A 21345-nucleotide genomic window follows, 5' to 3' on the forward strand; every position below is an offset into this window, starting at 1 on the left:
AAAGCTCTCTATTGAGTAAAAAAACAAAGTTGTGTGGGAGAATGGTTATATGGGTTTCTTTAATCAAAAACAAAGAAAGGGACAGCATCTTATCCTCTTAAGACTTTCCTTGATTTGGAAAAAACTGATGAGGTAGAGCAAGATAAATAAAGGAATAAAGAGCTAATCCACAAGGGAGAAGACTGTTTTATTGCTCTTACACAGATGTCTGTCCTTACAACACAGGATTTTTTTTTTCTTTCAGGAGGGTGGGAATATGGGTAAAAGAGCAACAATTTAAATTGGAATCTCCAGGCAGTCTGTGTTTGGGAATTAGCATTGCATTATTTTCCTGGCTCCCCACCCCCTCTTGTCTTTTAGTTGAGAAACATTTGCCCTGGAACAGTACACAGAGTTTGCATTAGCATCCCTGAGGATAGAACTTTGACCCCACAGACTAAGGAAGCTACAAATGGAAAATTCCAAGTTGCTATACTCTTTTATTTTCATGCTAATGCTTCTGCAGAGAGTATTTAAAGAAACAGATGCACAAGAATAAAAAGAGTCCAGGACTAAGAACTCCTCTGACAACAGAGGAGTGTTTTTCCAGCGTGGTCTTGTATCTGTCTGTGCCTGCAGAAGTCCAGAGGGGTCAAGGTGAAACCCTGGTTTCATTTTATTAAAAAAGCTGAACTAGCATTGACAAGAAGAACTCTGGATCTGTGTTTCAAATCCTGCTTGGATTTGAAAGTTGTATTAATTTTCATTTCACTTCCTTCAGGCTACACTATTCAACTCTCAAAGATGGATGAGCACACCCTTCAGTAAAAGGCATTGGGGAATAATGATTTCTCAGTCTCCCTTGCCAGTTCATACCTAATCTCAGCAATACTCACCCTTTCCTTAGAGCCAACCCTAAATGGCACCCACTGCACTTCCAGTCCATCAGCTACTTCCCTCATATTCTGTACAATGACAACAATTAAAAAAAAAAAAAAGCTTTGCTCTTTTTTTTTTTTTTAAGAATAACTTTATCCTGGGATTAAATTCTCAAGTTGAAGACATATCAGAGCACTACACTCTACAGAGCCAAATTCTCTCAACATTCTTCTCTTGATATACAAACAAAACATTTTACTTTACCACAGGCATGCCCCACAGAGCAGCAGCATCAGAAAGGTAGAATCATTCTAACTAACCCCTGCTTTAAGGTTGCTTGTCACGTGTATTCCTCACCTAGATTATGGCCAGAAATTAAGGAAGAACTCCACTTGGTCTCTCCCCAAGTTCTCTTTTACACTGTGAAACAGCTTTCCTCCAGGATTCCTCCAAGTTTGTCATCTATACAAACTGTTTCATCCCAGCGGTTGCTTTAGAACTTTTATATTCAACGTGTATAGGACCAACAATTGGGTAGAAATGTAAGAGCAGAGAAGCAGGGTAGGGGATGGAAGATTTATTCTGAAATTGTGTTTCTGTATTAAACACATGTTTGTGTCTCAGTTTTTAGGTATCTATGAGATGACTTGGAGAAAGAGGTCTTAGACATTTAGAAGCAGAGAATGGAAGGAATAAAGCCCTTTCTTTAGCAGTGGATAAGACAAACCTGGCTTTCTCCTCTCACCTATTTGCTTTCTACTCAGTTCCTACCTTCATCTGAGGCCACCTTCCCATACTTCCATCCTCACTCAGCTCTCGCTTCCCTGCACTCTTGGATCTAATTCCATGGGTGCAGGTTTCCTTCTCCAATTAGACTACAGGATTCCTGAAGGCAGAGCTCAGAGCATCTTTTGCATTTCCCACAACCTCCAGCACAGGGCTCCTCTCGAAAAACCCATGACTGGCTGACTGATTGAAGAAACAGAAATAGGACCCTGCAGTGACCTCAAGCATATGGAATTCTGATTAAGGGAACCGAGAAGGCAGAAAGCCCAATTCCACACCCTTCATAAAGTACGCACATCCCAACAAATCCCAAGTTATTGGAAAAGTAACAGCCCCGTCCCCTGATCAACCCCAACCAAGAATTTCATTAGTATGGATAAAGACCCAGAGCAGTAAATATTAATGGCTGGAAGGGGGAACAGGAGGACAGAAGGCTGAACCAAGCAGGTGTTCACTCACTCAATTTCAATCCACTTGCAGCCAACAACGTCATCGTTTGGCCTTCTTGAGCTCGCCGACAGGCCATTTTTCATGATTTTACCATTTCTGGCCAAATGCAAACTTTTTAATTAAATGGACCACACAATTCCAGATGTTTGTTTATTTGTTCCAAAAAGGTTGTAAAAGCTCTACATGAGGAAAAAACCTGAGGCAGTGGTAAAGTTTTCTATGAGATGAGGAAACAAATGAGTGGGAAGACTTAAGCCTGGGAAGTTAAGGTTGGGCAGAGCTCTCAGCAGAACGATCTAGACCAAAAGCATTGGCTTCAAAGAGCTCTCCTTCCAGAAACCCAAGATTCAGGAATAAGACACCCTGGGCCCTTATTAGTTTTTATAAGAATGTAGCTCATCTTGAGCCTAAGGTCCAAATGAGAACACATTTTTGTGGCTGCCCTGCCTGCTTCTTATATGTTTATTCCTGTTGCCATGAGCTCCACTACATTAATTTCAGCAGTCTTCCATTTAAGAGGCCAGATTATAGCTTGCTCATGGCTGAGTAACAGTGGGGAATCCTGCAAGAGGGAAGGGAGAGGGGATACAGGCAGAGACTGCAGCTTCCCACGAACCAGGCTGGCTTCCTCACAGCTGTCTGTTCTCTGGTACCCTATACGTCTGAGTATACTCAGTCATTAAGTCAGCCAATTGCATTTGTTACAGAATGGTTCTTATATTCCTTCCACTATTCGCCAGCCACTCCATCCTGCAGCATCAAATGCTCGATTATTTCACCATTACCCTAATTGATTCTGTACTCTAAATTTTGGTTTCAAAAGCAATATCAGAAATAACTTTGAATAACATGGGGAGGAAAAGCATCGATTGTCCATTTTCTCTGATACCCGAGCCAGGGATACCCTGAAACCAAACCCTCAGCAACCTCAAACCACAACTCCACCGTGGCCGTAAGTTTCCCTTTACATCGCCCCCACCCCTGTTCCACTGGCATTGTTCTGGCCCCAGCTGTCCTCTCCATCTGTTACCAAGTTGTTTCCTAAATTACCTTTGCTTGAAACCTGCTCTTTAGAGGCAGTCACGTAACTTGGTGTCAAGAAATCCAAAGCCTCTAAAACTGGGCCACACTCCCTTCAAGGCAATCCCACAAATGGCCTTCTCAAGTACTGGTTCTTTTCTTTCCAATCCCCTTGCACACTGCTTGCAGATTAACAACCACAGAGCAGAGCTTTAAATCAAATCTAGATTTAAATTCTACCTTTTCAAGGCCTGTCCTAACACAAACTCATTATACATAAGAAAACTTATTTCTGAATTTTTCAAAATTGAGTCCCTGCCTCCAACGAGTTCTATCTATCCTCAGGTTTTCTTTACCCATTTCCTTTCTCTGGAATGTCTTTCTTCCGCCCTCCACCTTTAGTTATCCTTCAAAGCTCAAGGCCAACACCTAAACAGTCATACCTAACTACTCTAGCCTTTACTGATTTTCTTTTCTAAGCATTTTAAACACTTGTGGCCTTTACCATGTAAGGCGACTCTTAATTATATAATATCTGTTTGGTTGGCATTACTTCATTTTGGATATATCCTTAACCAAACTATAAATTCTTACAAGACATATACCATGTTCTCTGTTTCTAAGTTCTCCATTAACCCTAACACATACTTGGTTCACAGTGGATAAAAAAAATAAAGACATACTGGAGGACTCCTTGAATGTTGGTGCTCAGGGCAAGATTTGTCATCTCAGGAGTCACATCTGACCACATCCCAGCTCTTCCCTTGCACTGGAAGGCAGAAAAACCAGCCCACATCTTCAAAGCTTTAAGACATTTCATCTTCAACTCTGTCAATTCCAGACTTCCTTTTTTAATTTTTTTTTTTAAATAGAAGGCCGTATTTTTACCACTATTTTTATTTGGTCTATCTGTTGGTGGAAGGGTTATCCTTTTGACTTTTCATCCTACAGAAGTAAGGATTATTATTGTTGGGAGTGTGGAGCAAGATTCCATTTTCCCCTCCTTGCTTTGCTTCTGGAATGAAAGAACCAAGTCCGTAGCCCCTTTGTGTCTATGAGTACACCACAGTTCTGCCCAAAGAGTAGAAATAAAGCAATCATGGAGACTGCAAATGAAAAATCATCCTTTGAGAAAAAGGATAGGAAATGGACCCCTATGGATTTCAAATGCTTAAAGGAGGTTGCTTCAAGCTCCTGGCTAAAGTCCATGCCAGTCCTGGTAATAGTCTAACAGATTCATCCATCTTCAGATTCCACTTGGCTTGCTCTTCCATCACTGACAGCTTCCCAGACAGCGAGAGCACACATGCACATCTATCTATATATACGCGGAAGTTTTAATCTGCACCACCCTCCATTCCAATCCACCCAGCCTTGCGCTGCACAGAGTGAAGCTATTGACCCTGCAAAGCAGCAGGGAGATGAATTTGATGACCCAGACTAGAGTTTTTAAACCATTTCAGCAAGGTCTAGAATCAAAGGAAAGTACAATTTATTCAGCACTTAGTAAAGTCCTTTTACTTAGGTACACAGCGCACACACTGAAAATAGACTCCCGCTGCCACACAGATAAAATAAACCTGTCAACCACTACTGTCAAATCACTAGTCACCTCGATTAAATACAGAAAACTTAAGTATCTCGCAGCATCTGAGACTTCCACCAAGATTCTAAGCCCATGAAAGCATTATAAAGGGAAGAAAAAACTAAAGTGAGGGGTTCTGTTGAAAATGTCATCAGAGGAAAGTATTTTACATAATTAGAAAATGCTAATAATAGCTCTGCACAGGGAACCAACACACTCTGCCCCCACACATCCAGGGCAAAGCCATAGCACACAGAATCTGAGACAGGGGAGCCAAGACTATGCAGTTGTTTGGCAGGACCCACAGACCAACCATGTTGCCCTCGGTGAGGAGTGCTTCCACGTCAATTGCCAACGTTTTATTTTCTTTTTCAGTTTTCTTCTCTCTGTCTCTCTTTTTCTCCTTCTCCCTCTGCTGCTATCGCTACCCACCTCTTTGTTTCTTTTTATCCACAGCTTTCATATACTTTCCATAGAGGAAAGCTGGATCCATCATGCTTCTCTGAATCTTCAATGAATCAATCACATTTTCTGAGAAATCATCTGATGGTTAGCTCCTTTGAAGAACTAATCAAAATATTCTGGGAGAACAGAAGGACACAGATAAACAGGTCACCTTGGTTATGAGTCTAATCTTAGGTGAGAACTACCTGGCAGAGTCAGCATAACCATGAGATTGCTTATTCTATCTTTTTAAATGGTCAGTGAAAACCAACAAGCAACAGGCAAGAAGACTTCCTGATGCTGAACTGGTAAGAGTTCAGCAAATAAATACACCTGTTTTCCTTGAGTCTTTGCTATTATTCCGTGTAGATTCCATTTATAATGATCAAGTCTACTTAAGCCTTCACATTCCCTGTGGGTTGACCTTAGCAAGATGATAGGAATATGAAAAATAGAAAAAGGATTTTAAATTGTCTGAAGGAGAAAGACTGTTTTCAAATCCTATAAGCTAAAACAAATTAAGATGAAGTTTGGTTATCAAGCAGCCGCATCTTGAGCTTTCCTGAAAGTATTCTGCTTGCTGGCATACGGTTTTTGTGGCCAACATTTCCCCATTCCAAACATCTTCACCTATGTTGACACATCTTCATTCATATCCATTTAATTTTCCTCTGATTCATTTCACTTTGGTTTATTTAAATAGTTAAAGCAAAACTCTCTGCATTTACGACTTCTGTGTTTTATGATATCTCAAGCTAAAACTGTTTAAAAAATAAAAATAAAAAATGCCTGCAGTTTTTCTTTCTGTCTTGTTCTTCTTTTTTGGATGACACTCATTGAGCTGATTCATGGAGAAATACAGAAAAATCAATTGCTAAGCATAAAATGCAATGCACATTAAGGAAACTGCGAATGATAACTAATTATGATAAGTTGCTATGTAAATCACTCTGTGACAGTCCCAGCAATCAATTCCCAACACAAATAGACCAAGCCCCTGGTTGGAGAAGAAGATGAGCTTCTTACAACTGTGTCAATAAAAATAATGGCAAGGTTTCCAACAACTGATAGAAGTAGGGTATTATCATCCCCAAGCAAGTTTTCATAACAGATTGCCTCTCAGCTTCTTGCTCTTTCATACTTTTAAAGTCCAGCACATAATATGACAAGCTAACTATGGTACATCTTCCAGATTGTTTAATCACTGGGAGGTGGGGGGAGTAATAATTCAGGGATGTTCACTGGTTTTGCAATTACTATGCAAAATGGGTGTGCACAAACAACTGGAATGAGACCCTCAATGTGATAGCTGTTGGCAAGGTAGGATTACGGTAGATGTGCTGACTTGTCTGTTTTAATTGGGCACTGCCATTATCCACTACTGAGGTTTTCTCTGCAGATTAGAGGAGAAACTAAAAACTACATTTCCCAAAATTCCCTCTGTTCATGGTTCTTGGTTAGAGCGGACCAAAGAGAGAGACGGTATGATTTGGAAATCCAAAAAGAAGGGGCAGGGCAACATGTGGGTAGTCCATAAAGTTTGAAGAACTGAGTGCTGCAGACTGGGAAAGTTAATAGGAGATGCCCAAGGATTTCTGAGATGCACAGAAATGGTCATCAAGCTCTTAAGAATCACAGGTCTCAGAGCTGAGACTTGGGGTGACGCCTTCCCTGTCAGTCCTTTCCTGCATATGTAAGCCTCTCATTCCTTCAAGCCTTTCATAATTTGAATGGTATGCATTAAATTTTCCCTGTCTGAATTCAGATTGGTACCAGAGCATTTTCCTTTTTGGCTTTTCAAACTGTCTCTGCTTCTTCATGTATAGCTTTGTAATTTTTTTATAAAAGGGTGTCAGAAAGGTGTAACAGGCAATTCTTTTGACAGAACAGGCAAGGATGCCATACTTCGTCACAGCCTTTGCACAGGCTTTGGGAATGCACCCCTGACAGCGGACAGCTCCAGGCTGTGCCTTTTCCTATACCTTCTCCCCTCTTTCCCCCAGCACAATGCCACAATGAATCCTGCATCTGCTTCACGCATCCTGTGTAAAGGACAAATATCTGGGGTGGCCTGGGATCCAAGGACACAGAGTCTGGATTTTTTCCTTTCCTATGTTGCTGAGTGATTCAGTCTTTCCTAGCAACTGTTGTGGGTGTCTTCCTCTGTTAAATGCTGCCGCTGCTGCTGCTAAGTCACTCAGTCGTGTCCGACTCTGTGCGACCCCACAGACGGCAGCACACCAGGCTCCCCCGTCCCTGGGACTCTCCAGGCAAGAACACTGGAGTGGGTTGCCAGTCCCTTCTCCAATGCATGAAAGTGAAAAGTGAAAGTGAAGTCGCTCAGTTGTGTCCGACTCTTAGCGACCCCATGGACTGCAGCCCACCAGGCTCCGTCCATGGGATTTTCCAGGCAAGAGTACTGGAGTGGGGTGCCATTGCCTTCTCCTCTGTTAAATGAGAACAGTAATATTTACCCTCCACACCTTATTGGGTATATTGATGGTCTCTGCTCTAAATAGAAATGTTTTCCAAAAGACACAATGGTTAATAAAGATGCAAATTCTACTTCTAATAGCTACTAGATAAAAAGTGGCAATATATGGCTTTCGGGGGTACATCCTATGGCCAGGATATATTGAAAGAGACATTTCTCCAACAAACATTTCAACATTCCTCATAAACGTGGCTACCCATTGAAGATGTAGCATGTAGACCATCACTAGGTAGCAGTTGGCATCACTGATACAGCACCATGTCCCCACATTCTGAAGACATGCTCAGAACTAGAGGAGAATACTCAGAGAGATTTTAAGTGGACTGTTCTAAAACTCTATCTTTACAACAACCTGCATCTTATTGAGAGTCCAGTCCCTTCTCTGAGAGCTTCTGTACTAGTAAAAGAATTCCATAAGTTGCTTTAATTCATCCTATTCCTTCCCATCATCAGAACACCCGAGTCTGAAAACTATGACATCAAAGTAATTATCTACTTGGAAGTTATGCAATATGGCTAAATGCCATCTGGCAATGAACCAATAGATAGAGCTCCCATCCAAGATGACGTGGGTTTCTGAAAGCAACGGAGTTGAGGTCTGTCATTTGTAAGACTGGCCTCTCCCTTCAGTATGTGCTCACCCTCAAAGGCAGATGGGTCTCCTTCCTCAGATGCAATCAAGTTACCGTGCAATTTATGTGCAACCAGGTACTTAGATAACAACAAGAGGTACCAAAGTTACTGCCTTTCCCCTAGGTTTCTATCACTCATCATTTACTGAACAAATATTTATGGATCTCTGATTAAGTAGGAGGCGCTGAAGATATAGTGGGAAGTAAACAAACACCAACATCTCCAACCTCCACCCCACCTTGATCTCCACTGAAAGTTGCCATCCAGGAAAACAGCCCCGAAAAGGGAAAACCGACCTAATGCAGATGGATAGAGTGGGATCAGAGGAGCTTTCCTTGGAGCTGTGGTGTTTCAGCTTATACCTGAAGAATGAGTGGGAGTTAGTGATGTGAAAGAAAAGAGTTAGAATCTATATTGCCCCTCAGGGAGCTTGTGCATTTATGAGGAGTTCAAGACATACACAGACCTGATCTGTGTTATATAAACCAGAACATAAGCAACTACACAAAGGAGATAAGGGCTTCCCAGCCGGCTCAGCAGTAAAGAATCCATCAGCCAATGCAGGAGACACAGGTTCACTTCCTGGTCTAGGAATATTCCCCTGGAGAAGGAAATGGCAACCCACTCCGGTATTCTTGTCTGGAAATCCTCGTGGACAGAGGAGCCTGATGTTGCAAAGAGTCAGACATGACTTAGCAACTGAACAACAACAAAGCAGATAAAGAAGGGGGGAAATTCCATGAAGCTACGGTCATTAAAAATCTCATGGAGGAAGCACAAAGCACTGGGCATCACTATCTCTAGGAGGTTTGGATTATCTATATGTTATAGATGGAAAAATAGAGTCCCCTGACTCCTGATCATTATTCTGAGCTCAGACTTCTCTTGCATTTGAATCTACAGTCCTTAGGACATGGATCTCTGGCCTATCAAACTCGACATTGGAAGTTACGTAGAAGGACAAGCACAGGGAAAATGGCATGTATAGACAAATAGCAATTTGTACATGAACTACTACCTACCAGTTTGTGTAGTCACTGGTGCGGAATGAAAAGAGATTGGGAACCAGATGAATCAAAAATTATTTACAAATAGAATTTCCACTTAGGACTTTACAGACTGAGTTTCAGACATCATGGAGGATTTCACCTGGGAAACAACTGGTGTAATTTGCCTTTATAATGTGTAAGTACCTCTCTGGATAAATGTTTATAGGCCATTTCCATGGAAATATTAACAAATGACACTCAAGGAGTTTGGTGATCTAAGGAATCAGAAACTTAGAATAATTTCTTTAACTCAAATACAAAAAAAACCCAAGATGTCATTAAGTGGTTTCATTCTGGGGCTGAAAACTATTGTTTTCCTCATTTGTCACTGCATGATTCATGCCAAGCTGAAATATATTAGTCTCATATTTTCCCTACACATATCAGCCCAAAAGTAATTCAGCCTAATGAGCATCTTTGGTTCTCTCTTTCTGGCCTCCTCATGACGATAAATCCAAAGACCTGGTCATCATTTCATGATGCTGACTTGCTTTTTCAACATCCAAGTACTTAGCAATGATTAGGCAACAAATGTATTAAATGTGTATTAATTGCTCAGGAAAATCAAGACATCTGTCTTGGCTTCCATTAAATAACACTTTTTCCATTGGTGTTGTACTCTGATGTCATTCAAGAGTGTCTATTTTAACTCAGACCACACTAGGCATTTTTCCGTATTCCAAGTATTACCCAAGTATCTTCAAAACTTATTGTTTTATATTCCTTTTCGTCAAGGTTCAGATTTTTTATTTTACTGTTACAATGACAGATGACCTTTGCCCTCTTACTGATGACTATCCCTTATTTGATCAGGTCCTCCTGTTGTGAAATCTCAATTTCATGGCCAGATGAACTGAAGCAGGCTTGAGGGCTCTGAGACTTTGGTTCCTATTCATGTAATCAACACAAACTCAATCAACTCAAATACAAGAGACTAACAAATCCATGAGAATACAATGCAAGGCTTAATTTGTTATTCCTTCTAAACAGGGTATAATAATTTGTGTAGAGGAATCCGCCCCCCCACCCCGTGAAAAACAGTCTCTAAAGGGATATACTCAAAATCTTCATAAGAATATTCAGAACAGATCTGTTCATGCCCCTCAAAAACACATTGGCAGCTATTTATGTTACTTGACTTTGAGCAAAATTGATTTTCACAAATTGCACACTTCCAGAATGGAATCACAAGTGAACCCTAATTAAACTAACACATATTAATTATGTGTTAATTAATATTAATTAATTAATTAATCCAACTCCACTGAATCCAGACATCAAACAGAAAACGCCAGTCCAAGTCACAGATACCTGGAATCCTACAGAATGTAAGTGTGCCATTTACTTGAAGCCCCCACGTCTCCCTAGAGGACCAGTTCTATCACTTGCTGATAATCTCCACAGACTTGGCTCCTACCCACCCATCCTGCTGTTCAGCTTGGATGACAAACCTGTAAGAGCCCTTATTAAGTGTCCCTTGGATGTACAAGGGAATTTCCTGCTTGGGGAAGCGATGTTTAAAAGTTTGTAGAGCCCTCAACCTAAGCCTGTTCTTACTTACCCTTGGAAGGTAGATTCATAACTATGAAATGTGACTGTGGTCATAACCAGAATAAAAAGGGGTAAACAAATTACATTACATGGCCTCTTCCTGTCCTAACCAATTACAACAAAAGTGATCACATGGTCCTTGGCTTAAACAGCCAGGTTGGAGATAAAGTATGTTTAAACTATATTCCTTGCAGACTCTAGAGATGACAATAGAAATTCAACACTTGGAAGAGCTGGGTAAGCCAAATTAAAATTTCAAGGGTCAGAGAATTCAGGGAAAACTGCATATTGATTCTATCCTTTTAGCTGTAATGTAGCGTTCACTCATTTTGAAATTACAGATTTCAACTATAATACTCCCAAATAGTGACACTTTTACAAATATTAGTGAGTTTCCCAATTTCTCTCCACCACTGTCTCTGGAGGTAATGACCTCCTTCATAACTTTTCAATGTGATAATCTCTTTGTTTAAAAAAAAAAAAAAAATCACAAAATTATATTCCACCATAGACCTATTTGCCTTCCCAATAGACTGCTACTAAATTCTGTTTAATATGAGTCAAAATTACTAGGCTTGACAGGTATGGTTTTCTCATCACGGACTTGAAAAGCACTTGTTCCGTCTGAAGTGCCAAGGCAGCAGTAATGATCCCTGAGCTCCACACAGCCAAGCACCTCTCCCTGCAGCCACAAAGTGCAATAAAAAGCAGGGTTCCTACCTCGGTGACTGGTGAGTTCCCTGGAAGCAGAAGGTAGGGGCGTGTAGTGGCTCTTAGGGGAGGCAACAACGCTGTCACTGGAGGCCTGTGTGAAAAAAAAAAGCACATCAACATGATCAATGCCAAACACTAAACACTTCCATTTACCAAACTTGTCTCCTTAGGACCTGGGTTTGGAGAACATGTTATGGACCAAGACTCTTCTTAGGAAGCAAGAGCTGTCTCTGTTGAGATAATATTTTGGTAAGGTAGGGTCAAATACAATGCTTTGATGGAACTTGGTACCGATGGAAGGGATCTGAGACAAGGGGATGGTTTGTTTATTGAGTGGAATTTTGAAGAGGAGATGGAAAAGAGATGTTGAGAGCAGGAAATGATGCAGACTTAGATTTCTGTCACAGTTATTCCCCAATAGATTTCTACCCAAAACTCCCACAGATTAAACGCTTACTGTACATAGATTTCTACTGAACCAGTGAAGAGGCTGAGCTCAGCCTGCAGAGTGGATGGGACAAACAGGCTGGTTTACTGGGCCCAGTGGCATGGAGACAGGGGAAAGGTGAAGACATAAGAAACATGAAGTGACCCTAGAGAAGGATACGTGATATCGAAGACCTTGCAGTTGGGCTTGTTGCTACATTTAACCATAGCACTAAAAAATCATCTGAAATTTGAGGTACAATGGTTATCAACAAAACTTTGCCATTTGAAGGGCTGAGAGAAAATGATATGAAGTCTATCTATGAAGATGCTTTTTTTTCTACATGCAAAGTTCTTTAACCATATACCTTGATATGGTGTGACCCAGGCTGCTCTCTTTCTCTGATCAGTGCTACACCCATGAGGGCTAAGGTGTGAGGAAAGACCACATCTGGAGAGTCAGGTGTCACTCAGGGCTACTGACCAGTATGTCATATTCAGAGTGAGGTAGCGTGGAACACGAAGCATCACTAACTGCAATTCTTACTGAGACTTCTGAATCAAACACTACTTTTTTTTTTTTTTTAATATCCAAAAAGGAACATCTGCTAGGATCAAAATCCTAAGCTTACAACCTTTCCAAGCTTCGTGAAAAAGTAAATTTCATTAATGCTACATTTTTCTTTCTGGAAAAGGAAATGCATTCTATGGGATATATTTGCCCTAGTAGGAGCAGGCCTTTTCTCCAAAGAGATTATCGACATTATAGGAATCAAAACTAAGTAGGAGATTAGACCTACTTGCTAGAAAAACCCTTTAAACCCTGTTTCTGACATTTGAGATGTTTGATTAAGCGGCTTTCAGTGGAGACTTAGAGAAAGAGTTCTGAATGGTGCAAAGCAGAAGCTATGTCCCTAAGGTAGAGACAGATTTTGGGTAGCATTACTTAACTCGAGCAGCAAGAGAAATATACTATGTTTAAAGCTTGATCCAAGGGTATTGGGTCCAGAAAGATCAAAGTTCAGTCGCTAAGAAAAACATTTGAAAAAGTACCTAAAGACTTTTTCAGATGCTGTAATCGTATAAAACAATCAGCAGTTAGATTAAAATTCAAACACTAGAATCACCAGGTGCTTCTCCATTTGGCATTCAAGGTCTCCTGTAACCCCTATTTGATCAATGAGACACAAAGATAATGTTCTAAGTATGGCATCTATTCATATGCTGCTCCTGCTTGAGGCAGGGGAGGAGCAACAGGGGCTGTTCTTCCACAGATCTACTACAGAAGCAAGAGGCCACAGCTTCTCTCCCTGTCAATGTTTCTGCTCCATCTCATGGCTAAAAAAGCCTGAAAATCCAGGATGAGTTTTAGGTTGCTATATTGTGATGTTTCTTGGTACTTTTAATCTCAATTTGGGCTGTTGACAATTTGATGACAGCTTTTCCTAAAATTACTAGAAGAAACTACCTTTCAGCAAATATCTCTGACTGGGCAAGACATTCAAGTTTTGTAACCAAGAGTAAAATAGTGATTTAAGTTTTATTTCCAGTTTTAGTCAAAGCAAAAATTGTGTGGCTTGAGTTCTGTTTTGCAGTCATCATTCTACGCCTAGCATTTAATTACTTTTCTGCTCAGTGTCCATTTATAAACTCAAGTCATGGAAAAGAATCCAGGAAGAGAACAATTTTGCAAACTACACCTTTTGGTGAGACTTTCATGGCTGGATGTTTGGGAAAACTGCTACAAACCAAGATTCTAAATACCAGTTCTTTGACTTGACTTATAGCAAAATGAAGTCCATGTGATCTTTTTAATAGTGATGTTGAAAATTATGCTTAGAAGCTTGATTCAGAAAAGCACAATCATCATATGAAAGAAGTGGACTAGACAGTGTCTTAAATTTGCACAGTACCTGTCCCTGAATAAAGAACTCCCCTTGAAACTGAAGCAATACACTTATAGTGTATCAAGAATGAGATAATAGAAACATTAGTGGAAATTTTTAAATAATGTTTTCCTTTATGTGGATTAAGCAGATATGCCTAAAATGGGATCAGGCAAATTGGGGTAAATCAGACTCCTCAGAACTACAAACAATTCTCAAATTTTTAAGTACTTGGCAAATTTTCTAACCATCCATGGCAAAAAATTACGCTTTCACATTTTACTTTATGAATCTCCCCGTTAGAGGATTTTTGTAACATCTACAATAAAATATTAGCATTCAGAATATCTGTCTCTAAAATAAAAATATAATAAAAATGGACCAAAAAAATATAAGACAATTCAAAGAAGAGAAAACCTGAGTAGCCAATAAATAAAAGAGAAGATGGTCAAATTCACTAGCCCTAAGGGCACCTCAGATTAAAACAAAATACAATTTTTTTGTTCATCATAGTTGGCAAACTTTTAAGTCTCATAATAAAGAGTGCTATAGAGAATCAAGGGCAACACAACTCTTAACCTCTCATCTTTTGCCAGTGGGAATGTACATTGGTTCAACCACTTAGGAGAGTAATTTAGCAATATCTAATAAAACTGAAAATTGGTACTGCAATTCCCTTTAAAATATATACACTATGGAAATTTTTACTCAGGTCTGCAAGGTGGAACATAAAACAATGTTTATTGCAGCATTATTTACAATAGAACAAATTGGAAATAATTCAAATGTCTATCAATGAGGAAAATGAATAAATAAAATGTTGTAGATCATATGACAGAATAATATTTAGCACTTAAGAGCAATAAAGCTGATTTATAGACCTCAATTTGAATAGGTCTAAAAATTTAATGCAAAGTGAAAATGCAAGTTGCAAAATGATAAATGCAGTGCAGTACTATTTATGTAAATGTGTAGTTCTTTGATCTCATGTGTATATGGAAAGATCTAAAAAAATGTAAGAGTTAAATATTAAATTCATGAAAATGGTTGCCCCTACCAGAGAGCAGAGTAACAGAACTGGGGCTAATGGAAAGCGGGGAGCTGAAATTTTACATGGAAGGTTTATTTCTTTTATTGAAACATAACACTTGAAAAAAAATAACAACATATTAGAAAATATAAATCCTGTAGGGTAGCTAAGCGTGCTTGTTATTTTTCAAACTTTTCTACATTTTTTGAATTTTTCAAAATTAAACATGAAAATTGAAAAAACAGGCTCCTGTTTCCTAACTAATCCATACATCCTATGTTGAAAACCCATAATTAGAGGACACTTTCTCTAACAGCTTTCCAGTACTTGCACAACATGAATTAAGGCCATCTCTGGTTGGCTTTTTTGGTGAAATATCCCAGTTCTAATTCTTCCTAAGTTACTGAATGCAACAACAGAATAGAAAAAGCTGATAAAAGCAGTAAATATAAATCCCCTACTTCGAGGCTGAAAATGCTCATTCTACCTGGTAAGTCTTTCTACTTAAGATTGGCCAAAGCATATGTAGGTTTTTGTACTTGTCTCCTACTCACAATTGGAGAGTTACTAATAATTTTTTAAACTCACATCAATAATGATAATGGTCACTAATATACTGTGCTCTGCAATTTCCATCATGCAGAAGGGAAGGTAGAACTTTGGCAACCTCACTGGAAAAGATTCAACGAAAGTACAGTACAAGAGACTTGAAAAGTGAGAATTTCTTTCCGCGGTTCCAGAAAACAAATGTCTTCACATGAACGTGTACAATTCAAGCCCCCTCCCATCGGGTGCATTCCACAGAAACCTGCATTCCAGTGGATATTTCTGAATATCATGGATGCCCAGAAGGAACATGATACAGACCACAGGAGGAGAGATTTGGCAGGCTTCAAAACAAGAAGGGGGCAGCTACAAAGTTGTTTAATAGCCATAAATCTCCAACTATTTTTCACAAAATACCATCTAAGACCAGAGCTCCACAACTCATTCCCCATCACTCAGCTCAAGTGGAGCGCTCTGGCATGCTCACTCACCCTTAAATCATACACTGCATAAAGTGATCCCAGGTCTAGGAAATTTGTCAGCCTCTTTCAAGTAAAAGCAATCTTCGCTTTTCATCACAATTCATTCCCTGAAACTGTGGTATAAAGCTGACTCTTCTAAAAACATTTATTTTCTCTCATAAGAAAAAGCATCACTCATTTAGTTATCAAGGATTTAATAACCACCTACTATATGCCAGGCCCTTTTGCAGAGAATACCAAGAAAAATAAAATCAGGACCTTAGTTGCATTCCCAACTCATCAAAAAAAAAAAAAAAAAAAAAAAAGAATCATGATTAATGCTGGTTAGTAAGAGTCACCAACTCATAGCCTGATCCCCATATTTTGCACCATCCAGAACTTTGACCCTAACCTCTACGATGACAGCTGAACACATGGACCAGTAATTACATTCTTGCTTGTTTCTTCTTCATACTAACAGAGAGCTTTCAAGATTAACTCTATTAAATTTCTGAGATTAACTATACTATTAACCCTGGTACCCAACATGCTGCCAGAAATACAGAAAGATGTCAATGCATAATGCTTGAATGAATAAAACATTTTAATGTCAAAGAGAAAACTATATACCATGATTATGATTCAACACAGAAGCACGAGCCAAGTTGCCAGAGCAGAGGTAGAGACTTGACAGCATCTCAAGGATTAAATTAAAAGCCACAGAACCAGCCTAAAGGAGTCTTCCGACCTGTTCACAGATAGAGGCACCATGCCTTCCAGTGTGATGACAGGAAGCCTCCACCATAGATACAATGTGTTGGGAAGGTGGAGGAACAGGAGTAACTGTATTCTTGTCCAGAGACAGAAGCCAAAAAAAAATGAGAGAAAAATAAAGGGTAAAAAGGGATGAGGGTGAATCAGGCACTAAGGGACCAAGAAAGGATACAACTGGGCAAAAGGCAAAGTCAGAGCAAGAGCCGAGCATTCAGCTGACTGAGGAGGTGGAGTGGGGGCGTAATTCAGAACAGAAGTCCCTCAGGGAAGGGGTGGGTTGGGTGGAGGGCTGCACCAAAGGCTCTCTGGAATCAGGAAGCCCTTTGCAAGCAAAACCACCTTTGAGTTTGCCATTGTTTTTATCTGATCTAAAGAGGCTCCGGTTCTACCAGGGCCTAAAAGGTCATTAGGTGCAGAGTTGCTGTTCTGAAATGCTTATGGGAGAAAAAAAGGAAGGAAGGAGCATAGATTGGGCATTTTTTTGGACCTTTACACAAATAATCAAGTCATAGAATGTAAGAGCTGTAAAAGACCTTTTCAGTCATCGAGAGCAGTGGTTTCCAAAATATTTTTAGCAGATATTTATATAATAAAAAAAACCATCTAAAAACTGAAAATTATGGAAATATCATAATTATTTACAGTAACCAAATATAAAATAAATATGCAAAATTTTTATTACACAATATTAAGTGAACACAGTAAATATAAGAATAGTATTGATACATCTGTTGCTATTTTAAACATAATATTTGCAACAGGTAAATGTTAATAGGCAAAGATAGAAAGATTTTTGTGAACAATGTGGTTTGCAATGATTTGATTTTTAAACTTTATTTAATGGTGCCATTGCTTTTGGTGGTTTAAAATATTTAAAAATTAAAATCCTACCAGGGATGATGCGAAACAACATACTTTCCATCAGGTATCCCCTGAGAAACCTGTATGCAGGTCAAGAAGCAACAGTTAGAACTGGACATGGAACAAAAGACTGGTTCCAAATCGGGAAAGGAGTACGTCAAGGCTGTATATTGCCACCCTGCTTATTTAACTTACATGCAGAGTACATTATGAGAAATGTTGGACTGGATGAAGTAAAAGCTGGAATCAAGATTGCCAGGAGAACTATCAATAACCTCAGATACACAGATGACACCACCTATATGGCAGAAAGCGAAGAAGAACTAAAGAGCCTCTTAATGAAAGTGAAAGAGGAGAGTGAAAAAACTGGCTCAAAACTCAGCATTTAGAAAACTAAGATCATGCCAACTGGTCCCATCACTTCATGGCAAATAGATGTGGAAACAAGGGAAACAGTGACAGATTTTATTTTGGGGGGCTCCAAAATCACTGCAGATGGTGACTGCAGCCATAAAATTAAAAGACGCTTGTTCCTTGGAAGAAAAGCTATGACCAACCTAAACAGCATATTAAAAAGCAGAGACATTACTTTGCCAACAAAGGTCCATTTAGTCAAAGCTATGGTTTTTCCAATAGTCATGTATGGATGTGAGAGTTGGACTATAAAGAAAGCTGAGCACCGAAGAATTGATGCTTTTGAACTGTGGTGTTGGAGAAGACTCTTGAGACTTCCTTGGACTGCTAGGAGATCCAACCAGTCAATCCTAAAGGAGATCAGTCCTGGGTGTTCATTGGAGGGACTGATGTTGAAGCTGAAACTCCAATACTTTGGCCGCGTCATGCGAAGAGTTGACTCATTGGAAAAGACCCTGATGCTGGGAAAGATTGAAGGCAGGAGGAGAAGGGGACAACAAAGGATGAGATGGTTGGATGGCATCACTGACTCAATAGACATGAGTTTGAGCAGTTCCAGGAGTTGGTGATAAACAGGGAAGCCTGGCATGCTGCAATCCATGGGGTCACAAAGCGTCAGACACAACTGAGCGAATGAACTGAACTGAACTGAACTGAACTGATTTTTCCAGTCCCTCCCATCAGAGGATAAGGAGACGTGACAGAAGGAGGGGGCATAGGAGTTAAGGAGGAAGGAGAAGGGGGAAGAAAAGAAAGGGGGCATGGAGTAGGATAGGAGCAAATGTTTCCTAAATGCTTCCTAAGTCTAATGGTTTTCCAGTGTATGATTATATCCTATTACTACTCTCATCCACGAAAAGAGAAAACTGAGACCCAGAAAGTATAAGTCACATGCCCAAGGCCATACAGTTCTAAAATCTACAGTGGGATTAAAAACCAAGTCAGCCTGATTCTCAGACTCCAAGGAGTTTCACCAGTTCCACACCTTCTCGGCAGCAGAGACTTTACGATACTCCTCTCCTGGCCATTGCTCTACTTTGCCTCCTGCTACTGTCAATGGTGCTCTTGTCTGGCCTCTTTTGCAGGACTGTCAAATTCAAGGGTGCAGAGACCAAGATCTGTCTTAATAGTGAATGCCTTGCAGCCCCTAAAAAACCAAACTCTCCAAGCATTAAGAGAGGATTATCAAACGAGAGACAATTTACTAATACCTTGGGTAATTTTCAAGGTAGAACATCCTATATTTAAAGAAGCAGTCATCTTTGTCCACAGAAATATGATGGAACACAAGTTAATACTTTGCTGCTAATCATTAATCCTTGCAGAGGATTTAGTTTGTGTCATATGTTCAAACAGAATGTAATATATTACAACCCCCAAGTAATGAGGGTCTATATATGATTACGTATATGTGTCACATTTCTTGAGCACTCTTTATATGGAGTCATTTTAAGCACACTCTTTCATTTAACTATCTCAACAACCTTAAGATAGGAATATCATTATTACTATCATTTTATAAGTAAGACAGTTGGGATTTAGAGAGATTAAACAACTTGCCTGAGAGCATTGAGCTAGAATATGGAGAATTTAGAATTCCAATTAACACAGCTTGATTTCACAGCCTGAATCCCAACCATTTTGCAATGAATTTGACGTTCAAAGGTACCTAGAGAAGAAAACCTTCCTGCGTTTAGTACATATACTAAGATAAGCAATACATTTCTAGTGCTAGTGCTAAGTCACTTCAGTCATGTCCAACTCTTTGCAACCCTATGACCTTAGCTGACCAGGCTTTTCTGCTCATGGGACTCTCCAGTCAAGAATACTGGAGTGGGTTGCCATGTCCTCCTCCAGGGGATCTCCCAACCCAGGGATTGAACTAGCATCTCATATATCTCCTGCATTGAGATATGATTAAATTCATGTGAATATGCAATGTGTTTTGTGATCTGACATATTAATAAAACCATTAAGTTATTTATTAAAAATAAATGACTATGCAATGTAGATGCAGAGCACTTCAGATCTCTTTAGCCCTTGGGGTTGACATAACCAATGGTATCTATGGTCAACCTGTACCAGCTCACAAAAGCCAATGGTTAACTTTTCAGGAATGCCATATTTAAGTTGATAAACATAGTTGCTATTTAAAATTCAATTATATATACTTGTGACTGGATAAATAATATTAAAACTAAAGGTAATATATAACCAAACTCAGCACTTTCTGTTTTATAAACTTAACTACTACTTATGCTCTGGAAATTATTCATGTCTATTGTATTTACAGAGAAGAAATACTATATAAGATATATCACTTCATAGCTCTTCCTACCTCTTCAGTGATGTGACTTTGGTAGCCTGACATCAGCCATGATGGAAGTATTTACAGCAGAAATTGGCAAATGCTACAAATTAGTGACCAACCTAGATAGCATATTAAAAAGCAGAGACATTACTTTGTCAACAAAGGTCCATCTAGTCAAGGCTATGATTTTTCCAGTAGTCATGTATGGATGTGAGAGCTGGACTGTGAAGAAAGCTGAGTGCCAAAGAATTGATGCTTTTGAACTGTGGTGTTGGAGAAGACTCTTGAGAGTCCTTTGGACTGCAAGGAGATCCAACCAGTCCATCCTAGAGGAGATCAGTCCTGGGTGTTCTTTGGAAGGACTGATGTTGAAGCTGAAACTCCAATACTTTGGCCACGTCATGCGAAGAGTTGACTCATTGGAAAAGACCCTGATTCTGGGAAGGATTGGGGGCAGGAGGAGAAGGGGACGACAGAGGATAAGATGGTTGGATGGCATCACCAACTTGATGGACATGAGTTTGGGTAAACTCCGGGAGTTGGTGATAAACAGGGAGGCCTGGCATGCTGCGGTTCATGGGGTCGCAAAGAGTCAGACATGACTGAACGACTGAACTGAACTAACAAATTAGTGATTAATTATCTTATTGATTTTTAAACTTAAGAAAATGATGGGAAACTATGAATTATTCAGATTAAACTTAAAGGTTATGTTGTATCTGTAGCCATTACATTGTGAATAGCATCAAAAAATTGAGGAAATATTTTTCAAATATTCAAAAACCATTATCTGACTCAGTAGACAAGTTGCTCGTGCCATTCACAAAAAAGTGAACTTCTGACATAGTAAGAAAAGAATATAATTGATGCTCATGTCAGAACTATACTTCTTCGTCAACTGCAACCTTATATTGGCAATAGATATGAAAGTTTGGCTAAAATAACCAAAAATATTTGGTAAGACTGCATTAGATGACTAGAATTTATAACCAAAAGGATTATATATTTAATTTTATTTGTAAGCTGTGCACTACTCAGCCTTTATATACGTA

General features: G+C 39.5%; 1 protein-coding gene across 28 annotated transcripts in view; it reads right to left on the reverse strand.

The window, feature by feature from the left end:
- LRMDA (leucine rich melanocyte differentiation associated) overlaps positions 1 to 21345 on the reverse strand; it is a 1316989-nt gene that overhangs the window by 394207 nt on the left and 901437 nt on the right. For 26 of the 28 annotated variants that reach the window (XM_081564329.1, XM_081564346.1, XM_081564565.1 and 23 more), the window contains one exon: positions 11591 to 11675. In XM_081564329.1, the coding sequence (XP_081420455.1) occupies positions 11591 to 11675 (85 nt within the window). Of the gene's footprint in view, positions 1 to 4007; positions 5281 to 7392; positions 10208 to 11590; positions 11676 to 21345 lie in introns of those variants that run through there. The other 2 variants (XM_081564498.1, XM_081564419.1) reach the window with 2 other exon arrangements.

The sequence above is a fragment of the Giraffa tippelskirchi genome, chromosome 2 (assembly GCF_054371585.1).
Source record: "Giraffa tippelskirchi isolate mGirTip1 chromosome 2, T2T-mGirTip1v1.2.pri, whole genome shotgun sequence".
Lineage (NCBI taxonomy): Eukaryota > Metazoa > Chordata > Mammalia > Artiodactyla > Giraffidae > Giraffa > Giraffa tippelskirchi.